This window comes from Atractosteus spatula, chromosome 4, assembly GCF_055471065.1.
Source record: "Atractosteus spatula isolate fAtrSpa1 chromosome 4, fAtrSpa1.hap1, whole genome shotgun sequence".
NCBI lineage: Eukaryota > Metazoa > Chordata > Actinopteri > Semionotiformes > Lepisosteidae > Atractosteus > Atractosteus spatula.
In genome coordinates this window covers 14,743,346-14,763,784 of record NC_142709.1, presented here as the reverse complement: position 1 = coordinate 14,763,784, position 20,439 = coordinate 14,743,346, and the positions used below count along the sequence as shown (strand labels likewise).

Genomic DNA, 20,439 nt, shown 5'->3' with positions numbered 1-20,439 from the left:
CTTACTCCTGAAACCATTGGACACTGATCTTTGTCTCTAATCTACAGTACATCTCTGTCCTTTAATAAGTGGACTCACACTGTGCAGTCACAGTTATTGAATCTTGTAAAAACCTAAAGCAATGGCTTAAACGTTAAAATAGCCTGAAGTATAATATCAATTTGCTTATTCTCATTGCTCACATTTCCTGACTAAGCTTGATTGTCAGCTGGCAGGCATTCTTCATAAAGGCATCTGTTTTCCCCACATCTCTTCCTTTTAGTCATTGTGGTGTTATGCAGAAAACAAAGGTTTTTGAAAGCATAGAAAAGGACCACTTTCTTTCCTGCGATTAAAGAAACAGTCAGAAAGGTCAAATCTGAAGAATCCATCTGTGCCTCGGTTGGAACTTAATGTATAAAATGAATTACAGATTATCTCATTGTGCAGTTAAAGATGTTTCCTTCCATGGGGAGATGTAGCTAAGCGTCTGCCTCCAATATCATATTCTTGGCAGTCTACTGAAAGGAAGATTGTTTTATTCTTAGTGTGTTTCATTTCCGAGAATTTTCTTTTCACATTATTTTAACTATCTCCCAGAATGACTAGATAATTTCTAATAACCTAGAAAGCCATGCGGCAAAAATAAGCTTAAAAATGTTACCCATTTTGTTGAATTGTTTTAGTCAATTTGTAGATATTGTGGGCTTCCATATTAAAACAAAAGTGCAAATGCCTTTTTTCATAAAAACCAAGAGCTACAAAACATAATAATGAATGTGACAAAAGCAAATCGTTTTTTTCCTCATTTGGTTTTTGTGTTTGTCCATTTTCATGTCATGTTACGCATGTTCTTCCTTTTCGTTGCTAGAGTGAAATTGTTTTTTTTTTTACCATCATCCAAATGCAGGTTTCCTTGATTTTTGGTCTGACCTCTTCTTTCATTTCATATGAGCATCTAGCTAGATCATTTCTGTCCATTCTCTGTAAGTGATAATGCCACTGCAGTTTCAGCTCTGCTACTTATATACTAATGCTCCTTACTTTAACTCTTTCTGTTAAAAAAAGAAAGAAAGAGAAATTTCTGATAATTTCTGATCATTCATTTTGTCTTGGGGCCCACTCCTGAAAACACCATTTAAATCATGCACACTATAGCGTATTGTAGGTCTTACACATCTTCCAAAAATGATGGAGTTACAAAATATGTTTTAAGCGTCAAGTATTTATTCAGGACATTCACTACCAGTTCCTTCTGTTCTAAACTTTGTAATAATAAAGGTTTTTATTATTAAAGTAGTTTAAGTGAAAAGAAGCTTAGCTTGTCTTTAATACACTTTGTTTAAAAGCTTCAAAAAGGAGATCACTGTAACTCATGGTATACTGTATACTGTACCAGTGCTGTAGGAACTCATCCATCACATTTATCAGTCAAATGTTCTTGACACTTTGTCAGGTTTTCCTCATCAGTAACATCATTTCATCATCTCTGTACATCCATAAGCCTAAAAAGGAATCTTTTTGCAATTAAAAAAACAGATTAGGATTAATTTGTCTTAAAATTTCATTGGAAGAGTGCCATAGAATTGTCAGTTAACATTTCCACAACAGTGTATTTTTTTAATGTATGTTTAGTAATTGTAATTGTTCAAGGCTATGGTCTTATGTACTGCATATGATATGTTTTAACATATCATATATGGGGTGACAAGATGGCGCAGTGGTTAATATTTCTGCTTCGACTGCGCTAGGCCCCTGAGTTCAGTTCCTGGGCTGCTAACTGCATGGAGTTTGTATGTTCTCACAGTGTTTGAGTGGGTTTCCTCCGGGTGATCTGGAAATCTAAGCTGGTAGGATAATTAGCTTTATGAAAAATGGCCCTGGTGTGAGCTTTGTGTGTTTGTGTCTGCGTGGTCCAGAAAATATCAGCCTCACGCCTCCCCCGTAACCCTGTATTGGAAAGAAGTTAGAAAATGGATGGCTGGATATGATATACAGTATGCATACATACACGTATGGACTCCACACGTGGTGTTCAGTATTTTTGAGCTGATTGGCAGATGCTTTTATCCAAAATTGATTTATGCATCTGTACCTTTTACTGACAAATTAACAAAGTGTGTTGCTCAAAAATATAAAAGCATTGCTCTAACCAGGATTTGAACACACAACCTACCGGTGTTACAAATCCAGCATGCTAACCACAACTAGCCATGACTAAGTGACACTACAAAAATGCATTCTAAAAGCACATGCACTAAAAATTAAGTTCATTTTACACTGAGATCTAGACTATTTTATCACTTTCGAGATCAGAAGAGATCAGAAGTAAAATCTTCAGGAGTCTTTTCATTTTTTCCTGTCCTATTCTAATGCTTCAGTGGAAGTACTTCTTCACATGCTGCTTGACATTTAAGAAGTAGATTATGTATTCCTTAAACTCTCACTACAGTAAGAGCTGAGCGATCTCCCAGGAATATAGGAAAACGTGCACATCATTACTTTAAAGCTCTGTGCCTGATTTAGTCCCCAGAATACAACATCCCACAGATGTTTATTTTCGTCTTACTCGTGTATGGACAGGCAGAATAATCTTCATATTAGCAGTTTGACAGAACTATGAAGAGGTTTAATTTAATTTAATAGCAATTCACAAGCTATTGAGGCGGAGGTAATCTCAGTTTATAAGAGTATAATGTGTGCTGTGATAGGTGACAAGAGTATTGGAAAATTGCTTTGTCTGTTATTTTACATAAGTGATATACTGTTATACATAAGTGATGTGTACTGTTAGGTAAATTTTTCAATTAAGCATATAGATATAGAAACCAATTATATATATATACAGTACACACTGTATTATGCTTCTCTGGGTTCTGCAAAAGTAATGTTGATAATGCAAAAACCAAAAATTCCATTGCAGAACTGTTCTGCAGTGAATTAAGCTGGGTGCTACAGAAATAGCATTCATTTTGAAAGGACTATCACAGAAAGGCTTGGGACTTTTTTTTAAAGATGAGGACTACGACAGATGAGATCAGATATTGAGCTCTGCATCTACAGTTTTAATACTGGGGATAATACACCCACACACAGCGTACACGTTTAGCAGTTCTGTGAAACTAGAATATAATACACTACAGTTGTGGCCTCTTCATAACATAAATCTGCAGAAGAGTTAATTTAACTGGTATGACTGCGCTTGCACTAGTCAGAAAGTAATAATTTAATACAGTATGCCTCTGCATAACAGATCAGAATATTTTCTTTCTCTGTTTCATTCGAGGTCTTCCCTTTTCCATTTATTTTTCTCTCTTCACAGCTGTCTGTAAATCAACAGCATGAAATTTTGATAAGCTTAACTGAGTATGAAAAAAGGCAGCGAATAAAAGTGTAGTTCAACCGTGGCAAGACAGATCCTGCTTTAAAAGGACCTGGGGACATTTGCGCCCGATGCTTCCCATTCAACGCCAGCATGCGTTTCACGTCTTTCATGATGAATTATTATTATATGCTTAATGATGTGGAATTTCTAACATCTACAGCAATAAAAAGACTGCAGATTGTTCTGTAGATTCCATCAATTAATGTCCACACAGCAAGTACATTTCAAAACAAAATCTTTTGTACAGTATCTACCCTACAAAGGTGAAAATAGCCTTGGTCCTGCATCAGGAGTTCGTTCTGGTGATTCCTTCCCGTTCAAGGTGAACTGGACCTCTGCCTGTGGTTTTTTTTTTTTGCTGCTCTAGATCCATATCCAGTTTTAATTTGTCAGTCCTTCCCATCGCTTTTCTTCACTGCAGGGATTAGAAAAAGACAAGAAGGTGTTTCTCAGCATATCTCCCTAAGTAAATAAATGTCAACAGTTCTGAATGCATGTTTTTCATTTATCACTCCGGGGTGCCCTAGCAGTGAGATTCTTTGTGTTTGTGTTGCAAACTCTGCACAACTTCGAAGAGAATAGAGTGTTCTGAAGCCACTGGCCTCTTTAGGGACCAACTGACAAATCCATTATGCCGGTAAATAATCGACAGAGCTGGGGGAAAGTGTTTTATTTAAGAGTTATGAGTCACAGGCCTCTCGGCACCTTTAGTTACAGGGTTTGTTTTGTAGAGTACTGTAGGTGTGGTAGGTTTCTCATTGATCCGGATGTTTCTCCTTGAAAGCTGCCTTGAACTAACTAATTTAAAGAGAAAAGGACACCGTGAAAGCATCCCATGAAATGCACCTTTGTTTTTGAATATTATGAATACATTATCTCCTGAAATAAAAAAGCATAGTTTTGAATAATGATGTCTGCACATATGTAGAGTGTAAGTCATAATCACCCTATTATTGAGAATTCTTTCCTCATAGTACAGTATTAATATGTATATCTTCAATTTAGTGTATGCTATCACTTTTTCTCAGCATGGGCTACAGTATATTCACATTTTAATTAATATCTGTGAATACTCCGGTTGCAGTAAAGCTCCGGCAGCCAGAAAAGATTGAGATATTTTATGATTTAGAGAGAACACATTCATTGTGCACATCGCAAAGTGTGCCTTTACTCTGAGCCCATGTTAATTATTAAAAGAAATCTTTCGATCTACAGCCTGTTGTGTAAAGGACATAAACCATTAAATAGTTTAGGACAGCTGCAACAATAAGGAAAGTTAATACTCCTTCATGATCTGCTTTTTGATCGATTTAAAAATCAAGTATGATTTTGTGCCTGCAATACCTACAATGAAAAAATATGCTGTACTTCAGATTATAACATAAATATAACTGTTATGATATATTCGATTTGACTTATACATTTTCAGATGTCTTCTTACAACCTGCTTCCTGAAAATATCAGGAGTCACTGGTGAAATGGATCAGGGATGATGTAACAGATGAAAAATTATTGATTGAGGCAGAGCCCAAGTACAGTAACACTGACAGTGAATCCTGAAGCAACTGCTTTTAATATGTTTTTTTTAAGGAAGAATACATATTCCTTACAAGATGGGAAACAGTTTTAAATAAATATAATGGATTCACATCTACTTGGCTGAATACCAGCACATTGATTGACCAGTGTAGTTGCTGGCTTTTTAAAATTTTATTCTAATGTCCCTCAAAATCGATCCAACCCATTACTTAATCGAAAAAAAATATTGTAGTGTTTTTAATAAACTTACATAATATTACTTTTTTCCTGACAGACATTTGCTATGGGAGATGCTTCTAATGAACCATTAACACAGTAATATAAGTAGCTATACAGTATATTGTTATAATATATTTAAGCATTTTTCATGGGGAGTTTCCACTTTTATCATTATCCTACAAGAGCACAGGTTTTTGTTGTGTTTTTTTCTAAATTGAATCTTAGAACAGTCTTCAGCAGTACTGGAATGTAAATTAGAAAATGTAAACCAGATGACTTTCCTTTAATACTTTATGAAGCTGTGCACTAAGCATTTTGTCTGTTTTCTCTTCAGAGTGCTTTCAAGTCAGATCATTTTGTGGGATGCTTCAAGAGACATAATTGTCTTGTTTACACTAAAATCCATTATACCGTTGATGACCTAAAAAGATGTTCAAAAGTCTTCTTGAGATCTGATATAAAAGGGGAGAGGGAAAGACTGTTTCTTCATGTCCTTTATGAATAGACACTTGTCCCTTCCTGCATTTACTGTATTTTTTTAAACCACAGAAAGGTACTGTAAGTATTTATCCTATATCATTATTAATGAAAATGGATTAACTAGTCCACAAACGCCTGCAGTGTGATGAGATGGGCAAAAGAGAGATTTTAACATTTCTAATTGTTATACAAAAGATATAATGCAGAAATAGAGCGTGTATTATATGGTACAAGAGGTTTCAGGAGGTTTTTTCCTTTTAAATTGCCTATCATTACTTATTAATACATTTTTTATAAATAATTTCTGAGAAATCCCAAGACTAGAGCAGCATCTAGTTTTATTGTTGCTTTTCCTGAATGAACAGGCTAGATGTATATTTTAGGTGATTTACGGTTAGGTTTTCCTTTAATAAACAGAATGGAGTTCTACAGTTGTTCAATAATTAAAGTCTTATTAACCATTTATACTGGACATGCTATTCATGTTGTGTCTCTGTGGATCAGAAGGTCAGGTAGTACATGCTCTATGTAGTACTTAGATTAGTAATACATGCTGTATGCAGTCCTTAGATTAAATATTTATTCCGTTAATATTTGGTTGAATTGTCCCTCTTGTCCAGCCTAGATGATAGTTAATTTCTCTATTTCATAAATTCAATCTGTATATCTTCCTCATTTTGATGGACAGTTTCAAGCACCAGTGAAAAATCAGAAAACATGCATCATTGCTGCAGGTTCTACAAGGATACATGATACATTAATTACTTACAGACTGACCTTTGGTGCCATTGGTTTTTTAACAAAGCATTTGTTTTGGAAAGGGAAGCCTTAGCTCATACAGAATGTATGATTTTACGGCCAGTCCAACCAACCCACACACACACTCACCGTAGGCCCTCCAAGAGTGTGTTTCCTTAATCTCCAGTCACTACTGTGGCACTAAACGAGGAACCAAAACGTGGAGGAAGCACCTAATTAAGAGTGTCTTGTCTTGTCAGAGTCATTAAATAAAGAGCACTATGATATTTTAAGCAAAGGTTTTGCCTTCCAGAATACCGCAGTATATTGCCTGATCTTTTCCATTTGTGGATTACAAAGCTCTCCTTGCTTTCTCAACCCATGAAGAATCCACATCGTCAAGTTGCTCAGAACATTTTGTACTGTTGTAACTGTTCTCAGTGGTTAAGAAGTTGGGAAACTTACAGAAGATTTGATTACTGTTTTTTTATATATGCGTTAGTCTTTTAAGTTTTATACAGATAAGGAATCTGCAGATACGTATTGATTTAATTAAATATTCTCTTCACCTTGAGCACATTACTACCCCTTTGTTAATCTCCATCCTGAATTAATAAGAATAAGAGACAAAAGGACATTTTTCCTTCTCAGTTGGTAGTCAGAATCCAAAACCAAATACAGTATAACTTCTGTTACACTTTATTCATTTTATTATTCATTATACCCAGCATGCTCACTAACTTATAATTGTATGTATTTTATGTGTACTTTTGGATTTAAAATACATACAGTACTGGTCCTCAGCCTTCATTTTGATGAACTACTTGATAAAAGAAAAATACCGATATGGTTTAGATTTTTCATTAACTTAAGAATGTTTAAGATAATGATAAATATTTATGTGTGTCAGTTTATACACCATATGAGTGCATATGTGCAGTATTTTATTTTTCTTTTGGCATTTGGGCGTGTCTTTGGTCTTGGAAACCATGTTCCGTTCACATGCAGCCTGTTGTAAAGTTGTTCTGCCGAGAGTAGTGATGTGTGAAGGTGCTGGTTTATAAATAAACTGTGACAGACCACACTGTAATCTCAAGCTTTCCAAGAACATAATAAAAGACAACGCGTCACCTCTCTGTTCCTCTTTTAAGTCCGATAAGAACCAGAAAGTCCAGCGTTACATAGATGGTGGCCATCAGATTCTAACTCTCTAAGTGTGCAGCCTAGCTTTATTAAACAGATTTCTCCTTAATTGCATAATTAAATTGCAGGAGAACAACTAATTTACCTCACTGTTACTAGGAATTCTTTTTCTGCCAACAAAAAGAGGAACTAACTTTTCTCACTCTGGGTCGAGATGAACAAACACCACAGTATGTGTGTTCAGGACCCAGCCTTTAACACACCTCAAAATGTCCGAGTTGCAAAGTCCAGACAAACCTCAAAAACCCTTAGATCAAAAGGCAAGTTATTTCTCCATCTTGCCCTGTTATTTCAAAATAACCTGTTATGTGATCTTTTACTCAAAAATGTGTTTTGGAGTCTTGTAAAAGATTGGAAAAGAAAGCACACTACATGTAAATTGCTAACATTGTCATACAAAATATGCCAGATTAATCTTTTCTTTAAAAAAATGTTCTTTTAGGCATGGATTGTAAATAATCTCTACATTTGTCATGTGCATTTATTTTGTGTCTCACTGATACAGATTATATTTTGTTGGTATTTTGTGCACTCTTCAGAGACCATATAATCTCTTCTCATCTGTATTAAGAGATAATATATAGTACTAAGACAGAATATTAATGCAATACCATTAGTGGGGTTACCCTCCATGGAGTCTCTGTAAATTGGACATCAAAGAGTTAATCTGAATGTAATCCCAACAAAATATGTAGTGGTTCCTTCACGCGATTCGTATTTCACATTGTTACAGTCGGGACATCAGAAAGTTAAAGTCCTTGTTCATCATTTACACTGTTTCCAGGCAGAAAACATATTAGCCGCTATATAAAGGCATAGATAGGTAGACAAGCTGTGTGAGGGCTTGATGCTTAATTGGTTGGTGGAAGATTTATGCATGGTTTGGTTTCCCAAACTAGATCTGTCAGGAAAATTGTAAGCACTTCGGCTGTAAGTGTCTGAGCCCAGCAGCAGTGATGATGTCTGTACCAGAGGACTCTGAGGTTGGTAAATACCGATTGTAATAAAATGTGACAAACTGCACAGTAAAATGAACAGTGGACTAAAACAAAGGGGTTTGTGGTACTTTGCTTCTCAGACTGTGGAGATTTGTGTAACTGTATAATCTTATCCTGCATTGTTTTAGAAGTCTTGTTTTTTCTCAGTGTTGTGAAAATGAACACCATTGAAATCCTGTTCGGCTCACAATGGCACTCTTCTTGTCGTCTTTTTCTTCTGCAGCAAGCGCTAGATGCAAACCTCAGCAACCTGATTAAGAGGAACAATGAACTGGAAACTCTAATGAGCAAGCTGATCCAGACATGCCAGCACGTCGAGGTAAGTTCTTCATTGCTACCAGCAAGGATGCTCTTCAGTGCTTTCAACTTTGTGCAGTGTTTCACTTGTAGCATATATGCTGTTTGAACCTCAGTCTCCACAGTGAAGGTTTTGTTTTTTGTTTCTTATACGAGGTACAGTAAGAGACCTTCAAGTTTCCCCAGCCTTCAGTTACTGTTGATATAGCAATATAATATAATATCAATGCTTCATTATTTCTCAGAAAACAAAATGCACGGCCAGAGAACTAGATTCCCTTTCTTGGATGAACTTGATTTTTTTAGAGAGAGGTATTTGTGCACTTGCAGTCCGAGAATCTGGTGCTGCTGTAATCTTTTGTTTTGTTTTAGTATGGAAAACAAATGGTGATTTGTACAGTGAATCCATATCGTGTCAGAGGACCAGTAATATAATTTTTTTTTATTATTAACTTGTTGGCACAGCTAGGGAAGGCAAGTCAGGTATTTCCAGTGATTCAAATTCCTGGCTAATGTTTTGGGTCTCTATGGAAATGTGAAGTTAATTTATTAAAGGAAGGGAGCAAGTAAGGATTTCTCTGTCACAAGTGCAGGTTTTTGGACTAATTTCATTATTTCCCTAGGTTGCAAATGAGTTGAATGAAGTAATAAATGCTCATCTTTATGAAAGCCTGCGACTCTTTTGAATGGTATATACTGTATACCCCATCCATGTTATATACAGTAACAAGACATAAGTATTACTGTGTTATCATACATTATTTCTGTTAATTCCTTCTGACTATTATGTATTTCATGTTATTTTTATTATGCAAGCTATCAATTCAATTTATTTTTATAAAGCGCCTTTCACAACAAGGTTGCCCCAAGCAATGCTACAGTATATTACACAGCGGTTTATCTAAAAAAGTTAGTAAATCTGATCTTTCCAAACAAACCCTTCTAACCTTTTGTTCATTATATACTTTTCTAGACCAATGGGTTTAAAAATCTGCTTATGAAGTATACTGTACAAATTTGTCATCACCCACTTTGAAGTTTCTAATTTGTACTGTATATTGTTTCATACCTTTTAAGGTTTTTCACAGTATTTTTAAACTACCTTTTAGCCATATTTTCATACTTATTCAGAACCTTGATATAAAATGTGCTGTACAATATATGAACATTTGAAAAAAGCAGGGCACGTACAAATAGCATGTGTGTTTCACCTGTGGGAATTTTACTTCACTGTGTGTACACATATTTGCCCGTGTAGGTTTTACAGTGTATTAGTCAAGGAGTGCAGCTGTGTCACATCTGGCTCAATGTTAGTGCCAGATCTATTGATTCAAACTCTTCAAAGGTTGAACATACTCAACCAGCCCACGTTATATAAATGTTGAAAGAACATTTCACATCCAGAATGGAGTACGGAACACAGAAGTTGTTCTTGGGTTTGAAACCGAACAACATAAGAGAATATCCATGGTGAGGAATATACATACTGTACATTTACAAATGAATAAGACCCTCTGTCATGGTTATTACTGGCAGCTCAAACATGCAATATGCATTAAGTCTTAATCTTTAGATTAAGACCTTTAGAATATTTATTTAATGCAAGGAGCCAGGTGAAGAAGCAATCTTTCTGTGTTTGATTTTCTCTTCAGTATTGTAAGCACCAATGGTTATTACTGATGGTTAATTAAGTTGTTCTTGTTTATATATAAAGAATTGCTTCAGTATGGCAGGATTATGGTACAGTACATCCAAGAGGCTCAGTCTTTCAGGGTTACGGGAGCTCAGGCTAGGGTTATGGTACTGTCTGAATGTGACCAGGATTAGTTAGTGACGTCGGCAAAAGACATGCTACTCCACCAATCAGCGCTAACCCTCTTATATGCCACCGCAGTGCCCAAGTGTGTCATTTTCAATTTATGTTTCAATTCATGGTTATGAATAACAGTAATTAAATTCCCTCAATATTTAAAAAAAAGTTTGGCAGATGTTTGTCCACAATACCATAGCATAACCTTTAGAGTTCTGTAAAACAGCAGTAAATCTCTTGTTAGATTTAAGTGACCAAAAAATGTAAGTACTCTGAAATGTTCAAAAATAAGATTTAACCCTGCTGTGTAAATTGCTGAATTCCAGGGGTCTTTTTTTTAATTCATCTTTTTTCTAAAAAACATCATGGTTGTACCAGCAGCCAGATCACCCTGCAGCTCTCAGCTGGCTACCCACTGAAGCTCAGCAGGGTTGAGCCTGGTCAGTACCTGGATGGTAGAGACCTCCTGGGAAGCTATGGTTGCTGCTGGAAGTGGTGTTAGCGGGGGGCACCCACCCTGCAGTCTGTATGGGTCCTAATATAGCAGCGGGGACACTGTACTGAAGTGGGTGCCATTTTTCGGATAAGACGGTCCTGACTCTCAGTGGTCATTAAAGATCCCCAGACATTTCTCGATTAGGGAGTTATCCCGGTGTGCGGGCCAAATTTCCCCCCTCATTCTTTTCCGTGGCTTCCAAATTGTCCCCATGTATGACTGGCTTGCACTTGCCCTGCGATGGACTGGCGCCCTGTCCAGGGGGTACCCTGCCTTGCGCTCGTTGCTTGCCAGGTAGGCTCCGGCTCCCCACGACACCGTCTGGTATAAGCGGCTTGGCAAATGACATGACATGACATCATGGTTACACTAAAGCTTGCAGTCCAGCATCTGTGAAATTGTAAACATCAAATGCTGTCACATCACAGCTTCACACAGAATGTGCCATGTTTGCTGTTGATTAATGAGAAATGTAAAATACAATTACAGCACTTTCAAAGAATTTCACCTTCAAAATAGGATAAACCATTGAAATCAGCAATTGATTGCGAAAAAACTTGATCATTTTAGGAATACAAAAAGGACATTAGGGCATTTTCTGTAATGATTATATATTAGGTGCAGCTCAGCATTGCTGCCTCGCATCGCAGGGGTCCCAGCTTCAGTTCCTGGGGTGCAACGTGCATGGAGTTTATACGTTCTCCTTGAGTTCATGTGTGTTTCTTCAGGGTGCTCTGATTTCTTTCCATAGTCCAAAGACTTACTGTACTGGCAGGTTAATTGGCTTCTGGGAAAACTGGCCCTTGGTGTGAGCGTGTGCACATTTGTGTCCGTGTGTTCCCTGCGATGGACTACCGTTCCGCCCAGGATATATCCTGCCTTGTATCCATTGCCTCCCGAAATAGGCGGTGCTCTCCTGTGACTTTGTATTGGATAAAGTGGTTAAAAATGGATGGATTATAAATTAGAACAGATTTAAAGGCCACATAATCACTATATTGATATTAAACCATACAGATTCCTACCTAGACGTCAAGACTGATTATTCATTGTTCAGTACAGTTGGATTGAGGCACATTTGCAAAGCTACACAAACATCATCTGTGCAGCCTCCAGACATGCATAGCAGTTGGCGGTGAACCTCAGAATGTCCTGACACAGGCTGACTCTTGCCCAATCAGACATCAAGCACGTGCATGCTGTAAAAGCCCTGTGGAAACACTTGCAACAACAGGGAACAAAAATGAAGACTGCTTTCATTTATGAAAATGGAATGCCTACATTTAACGTATGTGAATATTGCATTATTGCAAATTTAGTGAGATCTACTGGTGAACAGATGGAAGACCTATTTACATACTATATATAAATATACAGTATGTATTTAGAGTATTTTACACTTACTCAAGCTATAGCAAAAACATGAAACCTGGGGTTTAAAATCCCTAAATGAAAGTTAACCAAGGATGTTTTCACTACACATTTAGGTAGTTCATTAATTTGCACATTCTTACTGTATTTTTATTACTGCACGTTTATTTTTGCAAGGCTATAATTCTCTTCTTTTGAACGGCTGTGCCCTCTTAACACTGGCTGGATACTGTTATTAATAATCGGCTCTGCCTGCTTTTGTAAATATAAACTGATAGAATCTTACAGTACATTTCCTGCTTGTGAAGCAAGGTATTCTTTAGTATTTTCAGCAAATATAGGTAAGGAATTAATGATACATTCCACATTCTTTCAAGAGGTGGACAAAAAAAGAAGTGGAATAACATGGGATTTGGGCTTGAGAGGTGCCACTCAGTGCATAAAAATTCTGAGTGGAATCAGAATAATGGAATAAGTGAGACTTTGACCCTCGCATGTTGCCTGCTGGGCTGTAGCAGGCTAGGCGGTGCCTTTCCGTGGTATGTCCTAAATACCAGTACATCAGGGAACCATTTTTAATTTGAAACTACAAAGCCATTGTGCTTTCTGTTGCTGCCACACTTGCTGTGGACTGTGCTTGGTGAGGGATATGTGTAAAAGCCGTCAACACCTGTCCCCTCCATTACTGCCCTCGTTTTCTGCTTTTTGTGTTGCAAGCTTTGCGCTTTGTGTTGGTTCGCTTTCATTTGTTACACACTTTTGATATGCTTTTGTTGGTTTTCCTGTAAAGAACGGAGTGCGTGTTATATTCACGGGTGGCTAGAAATGCAAAGTGTTGCTTGGCTGTCGACAGAAACTTTCCCTGGGGCTTGTCCTCCTGGATTCCTCAGCTTTGCGCGTGTTTCAGAAGGCATGCAGTCTCAGTGACCCCACAGCCTTGTTCGAAGATTGGAGTTTACCCCTGGCATCCCGAGAAGAGTCCAGCCCCTCTCCACAAGCCTGGTGCTACAGTATAAGCACCATATAAAGCAAAGATCATGTTTTATTTAATGGCACAACAGTAAAATGCTCATTTTTGGAAAACCTAAACTATACCTTCTTGGTTTTCTTGTCATAATTCAAGCTGTCTCGCCAGGCCAGCATGTACTTCCTGAACACATTTGCTTTCCTGCTGTGACATTTCTTACTGCTGTCAGTTCCTGGAATGGAATGTGAGTTTCAGTCCCTTTGATAGCTGTCTGGTTTCCTGATGTAAGGAAACTCACCTTGATACTGTGGCGACAAACTCTTCTCCTGAAAACAACCCGGAGATAAAGACAGTGCTGTTTCACCTCCTGATTGTCCGTTATTTGATTATTTTTTTAACTGTATATCAGGTAGGGTAGCAAAAAAAGAACATGACTGAAGTACTTAACGATTTTTCATTTTGAGCTGTTGCTGACATTCCACTAAATGCAAACGTTGCTGTTTAAAGCAACAATAATCAAACACTTGATTGAGGAAAAGTTAATAGCGTGTTTATATTTTTTGCCTGAAGTTTGTAAATGTGTTCAGTGCAGTGAAGCCTTTTACAATAAATGTCAAGTTTAGCCTGGTTCACTGTGTCGTGCTGCAATATTTAAGCAGTGGGACTTTGCATTTTAAATATTTTTTTCTCATTTGTCTATTCTAGTGCTATTTTATTGGTTTTTATACAATCTAGAGAAAAAAATGCTTACATAGCCCTGAGGAAACCCAGTCTTATGCGCCTAATAGTTCTGGACGCAATAAATGATTTATGTTTTATTAGGCTTCATGAAATATTAACAATAATTGTTGTTTTGATAATTTCTCTTTATATTCGCTAACGTGAAAAATGTAGCCATCGGGCAGTGCTAATAAATGCAGAGAACCGCGTCACTTCTGAATTTTGTTTTCACACAGATGATAAAAGACAGCTGCATGAACAATACTTGGTGATAATAGCGCAGTCTTGTTATGTGACAAATATCATTCCTCAGGCTTGCTCATGTTAATATTCTGGCTTGGAAAATCTTTGTCAGCAATTATTAAAGTAGAAAAAGGAGCAGCTGCCTTAAACAATGACTGCTTTTGGGATCCTGTGAGAAAATCCTGATTGCTTTTCTGGGGACCAATTAGTTGTTGCGAACAGACTATAATGAATTGAATGACTCTCTTGTTCGTAACTACAGTACACTCTGCACAGTGTTGAGTAGGTCACTCTTGGGAGTGACCGTTGCACTCCAGATTCATTAGGGCCCAACTAAAACAATCCAGTCTTTCATGCTTGCTCACAGTTTTCACAGGTTTTGTTAAAATTAAATACCGACAGGCATACAGCATCCGAGACCAGATAAGCCAAAGACTGATAGTATTTAAATAAAGCATCCCAGTATGTGAACATTTTTCCTGGGTATGCCTCACATGTTTTGGAAATAATTGAAAACTGAAATATTTGTCTTCCTGTTTTTCCAACCTTGACGTTTTACAGACCTTTCTCTGTGTTATTTAAGCCTTTTAAGATTATATAATAAGGACTCTTGCATGAGAAATGCTGATGCCTAGACTGAACTAGCAGCTCTGGTTTTTGTTTCTTCAGATTATTTATAATGACTTATTTGTCAGAGGAATCTTTAAAAAACTGCACATTCATACATCTGGAGTATAAGCATTTTAATTCTTAATATCACGCTGTGCCGGGCATGGTAAGTACATTAAATAGATAGTAACCTCCTCTAACATCTTTTTTTCCTTTACATCAGGATGTGTCTAGACTGCAGGTGTGTCATCCTGAATATTTTTTTAAAGATGCCTTGATTATACTGTACCTTCAGAGCTCTTTTCTCCTCACAGCTGTCTTCTCTCTTTGTCTTATCAGGTGAATGCAGCCAGACAAGAGAACAAGCTGATGGAGGAGTGTGACCTCTTGATTGAAATTATTCAGCAGAGGCGACAAATTATTGGAACAAAAATCAAGGAAGGCAAGGTAAAAAAAAATGATTGTGCTATCAAATTAAAAAATCTCCAAACATTTTTTGAGAAAAGTTTCAGTATTTGCAGATCATTGTCTTTAAGAGCTCTGGTTGGAAAGATGCATGGGGGATTAACATTACCTCTCAGGCCTACCATCATTGACCTTATAATTCCCACTTTTACCTATACAGTATGTTCTCACAATCCCTTTAGTCAGTGAAGCTTCATTGTCCCTCCTTTGTTGAAGCTATTGATGAAGTTTTCTTTGTGGGGTAACATGGAAAGGAACTTGTAAAGAAACAGACTGTCATCAATTTTATCAGAGTTTATCAATGATCATCAAGATGGAGAATTGAACTGCACATGGCAATTGTTTGGCTCATATTTGTCTGTGTTCTGATTAAATTCTTCAGTTCCTCTTATAAACGCAACATTGGGACTGTTGAGAAGCTGTTTATGGTTTGTTAGTTGCATTTCCAGAAGCCATAAACTTCTTCCAACCCAGGTTCCCAGTTTCAAATCAATATTCCCTACTTTTACCATTCTTTATTTTTACTCAGTGACTATAGGCACATCTCTCTCACCTTTGCCAAAATGGCTGATAATGCAGTATGATCCCACAGAAGAAAAAATCCATGACTTATCTACAGCAAGACCATTCATAATAATAATAGTGTCCCATGATCTAATTTTTTAAAACTCACCGGATGCTTTTATTAGATACACAATGTTAACATTTGAATCGTAAAAGTCAATTTTCAACTAACATTGGAATGCTACACATTGCACACATAAGGATGCCTGCTGTTCTGATTAGACTGGTCAAACAGACCCATGACCTGTGGGCGGGTATGTTCATATTTTCCTGGAGTTGTTTTTGTCTGGTGCCCTGAGGTGATTAAAGTTTTGTTTTTAGCCACCCTGACACAGGAAAGTCAACGTAACACAAGGGAGCTTTGTAGGGTAAAATTGAGTTTGTAGGTGCAGATTCTTATGAGGAAGTAAACAAGTCTATCCTAAAACTTATCCAACAGTAAACCATTTATACACTTCATCACATTTTCACAGGTAATGTCGGGACTTCTGTTTAACAGCTTGAATGAAATGTTTTCCTTGAAAAATGAACAAAAAATAAGAGGCACCAAGATAATGAAACAGGCATTCTTTTGAGACATGCAGGATTCAGATTAAGATATTATTTTTCTATTTCCAGCTTGTTTAACAAAATCACTGAGCAATCTGACACAGAGTAGTCAGAGATGAGAGGAAAGTTTTCCCCTGAGACAAGTGAAGTTTTGCTCCTGGCCGCTCTCTGGAGCCTGTGTCTAAACATGCCCTGCGCATAGCTTGCAAGTTATTTCACAACTGAACTGTGCTAATGGACAACACACTGTATGTATACTTATTCTTAAAGATAATTACATTCTTATGTCTATTCAAGTTTTAGAATGTTTTAATGGACACCATTCATTTTGAGAAATCATGTTTTAATGATTAAATGAACTTTAATCTAGATACCTTTAATATTTTGCTTTTAAATAACCCTTTAACCCGCAGTTTTGTCTTTGTTCTCTGGAATGCCATTAGGAATCTGTTCCCCTGACACTCTGTAGGGCAGGAAGGGTATGAACTGTTGTAGGTTTATTGATTTCTGACAAAGAGAATGCTCTTGAGCTTAGGAACAGGCCAGTGTTACAAGGTGAAAATTTTCCACTTGAATTAACTTACAGCATGATGGCAATCTTTAGTCTCCGTGGCTTCAGAAACACGGAGTGCAGACAGGGTAGCATGCTGCAAGATCTTTCTGTAATTTCCATTTTTCTAATTGTGAAACTTGTACGAAAATGTTTTTTTTTGCCTTCAGTTTTTTGGATTGGTTTTTTGACAGTGCTATTTTCTTTGTTATCTTTTGTTTCTATGGCATTTTCCCTTTCTTTAATTTTTTGCTAGAAAGCAACTAGTTATAAAATGTGCTCCATACATTTGCCTTACACTGACAACTCTTGTTTTACTAAAATGTTTAATTGCTGAATTCGTTTTCATCTGCATTCATACTTTATTCAAGCAGGTTGCATATCACTGTTAATTGTGCTACAAAATGTGGACCCATTGTGCACAACAGGCAAGTTAAGAGTAACTGGGAGAACAGAATGCCAAAAAACAAGAATTAATTTACCCACTGTAAAGAACGATTTTCTTTACAGTTTCCTGGTGTCCCACAGGAAAATGGGAGGTGTATAACTTGTTCCTAAACATTAGCGATTATCCCTAGTAGCCACACACATAAATGGAACGAATACTGTGCAGATGTACAGTTGTACTGTGTTACAATATATGAAGTGCTTAAGCTTTGTTTCTAAAGAACATTCTGTCTGCAATTAAATGACGTTGTTGAACTGAAAGTGACAGGCATATGTAGTAAATAGGCCAATTCCATTGCTTCAAATAAAGCAATAAACTTTTCTATTTCTTTAATGTCAGATATCATTTTCTCTTCATCTATCGTGTGTACCATGATGGTTCTTTAGTTACTTATGGATCTATTCATTTGTCATCAGCTTTCAACTTACATCATTTTATAGTTTGCCTGCAAGTCTGAGTAAAATATCTAAGCTCCTTCTCTTTCTTTTCAGTGTGTTAAATTGATCTGATGTTAGTTAATCCTTCCTCGCATCTAAAATGCTCCCAGTCGAAGTCAGTGAAAGTTATGCATTTTTGAACATCGCTTCTAGTTTTGCAAAAATGTTTTTCTTAAAATCTGCTTGTTAGCCGAGAACAGTGAAGCGCTGTCTGACTTCCTACTACTGAAACAGCTTTCATGTGGGGTGATATGTTTTCTACATGCATAATAGTACAACTCTTTTAAACCTGGTCCCAGCAGTAGCTTCCTGGCTTTCACACAATGAACCGCAGACTACCTTTTTTGCCTTTCATAGCCCTAACAAATCTTTTAACCGTTGGTCTGAAATCCCTTTATTTACATTATTTACAGTTTGGAACTAGAATTAACTGGGTTGAAAAATTTTAAGCTTGCTCATTCAATTTTTATTTCGTCCCAGGACAATGTATGTTTTACTTCAAAGGCGTTCAGAGGTCTTTAGTTACACAATACACATTTATGAAACACTTGTCTTACAGACAGCCTAGTGTCCTGAATGCACTTGACCGTATTTTTATTATACAAAAATAGTCAGACTTTTACAGTACATAATTTTCAGCTGCTACATGCTGTGTGGAGCTTTACAAGTAAAGCTATAATTTAAAAAAATAATCATTTTCTATTAAACTGTCCTTTACAGGAGAGTGGTACAGATACATACATGTATATCTGGAGTGAAGTCTATATGACTACTCAGTGGGAAAGCAGTGTAATTGCCCTCAAGTGCTCAGAGATTATGATAGTACAAGAGGTGTGTAATCACACTGCTTCACTCTGTACCTAATTCAATTACATGGAAACGAAATGTGCCTTCAGAAGAAAGTCTTTTGAATTTACGTAATTCAGTGAAATATGCTGAATTCCCATAGAAACTCCTTCATGCAGACAAAAATGTCTTGTGTTTTCTTTTTCAGAAGCAGACTAGTTTGTCTCTCAGCTTTATCGTTAGGAGGGGATCTTTTCTTTATTACCTTGACATTCATCAAAATGCAACGTTGACTGAGGTTCTGATTTAACAACGTGATCTGTATCTAGCAGTTTGCACATTAAAAAAAGTGCTGATCTTGGGATAGGGTTTAGTGCCATCATCCTCTGATCAGGCAAACACATAGCTGCAGTCCTTTCATTTAAGGAGAAGCTCCTATCTACTCAGTTGGCATGAGGTGCCATTTATGCTTTTTATTTTTTGTTGATTAGAGATGAACACTGTTTCCTGAGTTCACACCTACAGTACCTGAGGTTGAATTGTCCCTCTTCTAACAGATGAGACTTCCTTCCTAATTTTGTGTCAAGGCAAAAGCAGGCCTGTTCATAAAGGAAAAGCTAGAATATGTGCAGTGCGGGATTGGTACCTGTGGGAATCAGGGTCGAATTACTGTGTTGGCTTGTTGGAAAATACATTTTGACCACTCTGCACTGTGCAAATCCCTGCATTGTTCAAAGGAAGCTCTTTGCACAGTGCCCATAAGCAGCTGAAACAACAAATTATACATGGAAGTGCTAATGAGAAACAATACACTGGTATTTGTTTTTGTTTTAGAGAGAATTGTCTGGGCATGATGGTCTGAACTACGGTGTCATACATTATTATGTGTTTGAAAGAGGTCATGGAATGAAAGGGGGAGAGAAGAATGTTTGAAATGTCCTCTGAAGGGGACATTATAATTATGTTTCTGCTTCTTTTGTTTCTTTTGGCTGGCAGTCCATCTATATATGGACTTAAACTTTCCTGTTTATTATTTCTCATTGATCTACCATCAGGCTCTGTCGCTGAATAAATTCAGCATCCTAGGCCTGACAGCCTCTAACATTCAACTTAAGAAACAGCCTTGCTTTTAGGATTACAAAATAAATAGCATAACAGTTTACACAAGTAATGACGAATATGGCATGTATGTTTTCTGTTTTCTATATATAATCTTGGTCTGCTTTCAGCTTGGCCACAAAAGAAGTACATGTTGTGCATCCTGAATTTGAACTTGTGTGCACCAGCAAAACGGAACTGTTTCGTTTAAATGGTTATCAGCTTGTTGATGCACGTTGGTTGCTGGGGAGTTGTTCATTTTAATAATACATTTGTTGATTGCTATGGGCAACCTCTTAAAGTTTAAAAATGTAAATATCATAACAACCATGTCATGAATAATTTCGGTACTATTTCCTGAACACCTGCTATTCTTAAAACAAGGATAGATGCAAGCAAAATTTGCAACACCTCTTGATCTTGCATTCAATTTTTTCCCTGTGTTACAGTAATGTACATACAGTATAAATCTCTCCCACACATGTTAC

At 36.9% G+C, this 20,439-nt stretch overlaps 1 protein-coding gene across 4 annotated transcripts in view; it reads left to right on the top strand.

Annotated features, from left to right (window-relative positions):
* The window catches only part of mid1 (midline 1), a 104,439-nt gene that overhangs the window by 67,985 nt on the left and 16,015 nt on the right, over positions 1-20,439 (top strand). For all 4 annotated transcript variants that reach the window (XM_088914727.1, XM_088914725.1, XM_088914724.1 and 1 more), the window contains exons 3-4: positions 8,765-8,860; positions 15,394-15,501. In XM_088914727.1, the coding sequence (XP_088770853.1) occupies positions 8,765-8,860; positions 15,394-15,501 (204 nt within the window). The remainder of the gene's footprint in view (positions 1-8,764; positions 8,861-15,393; positions 15,502-20,439) is intronic.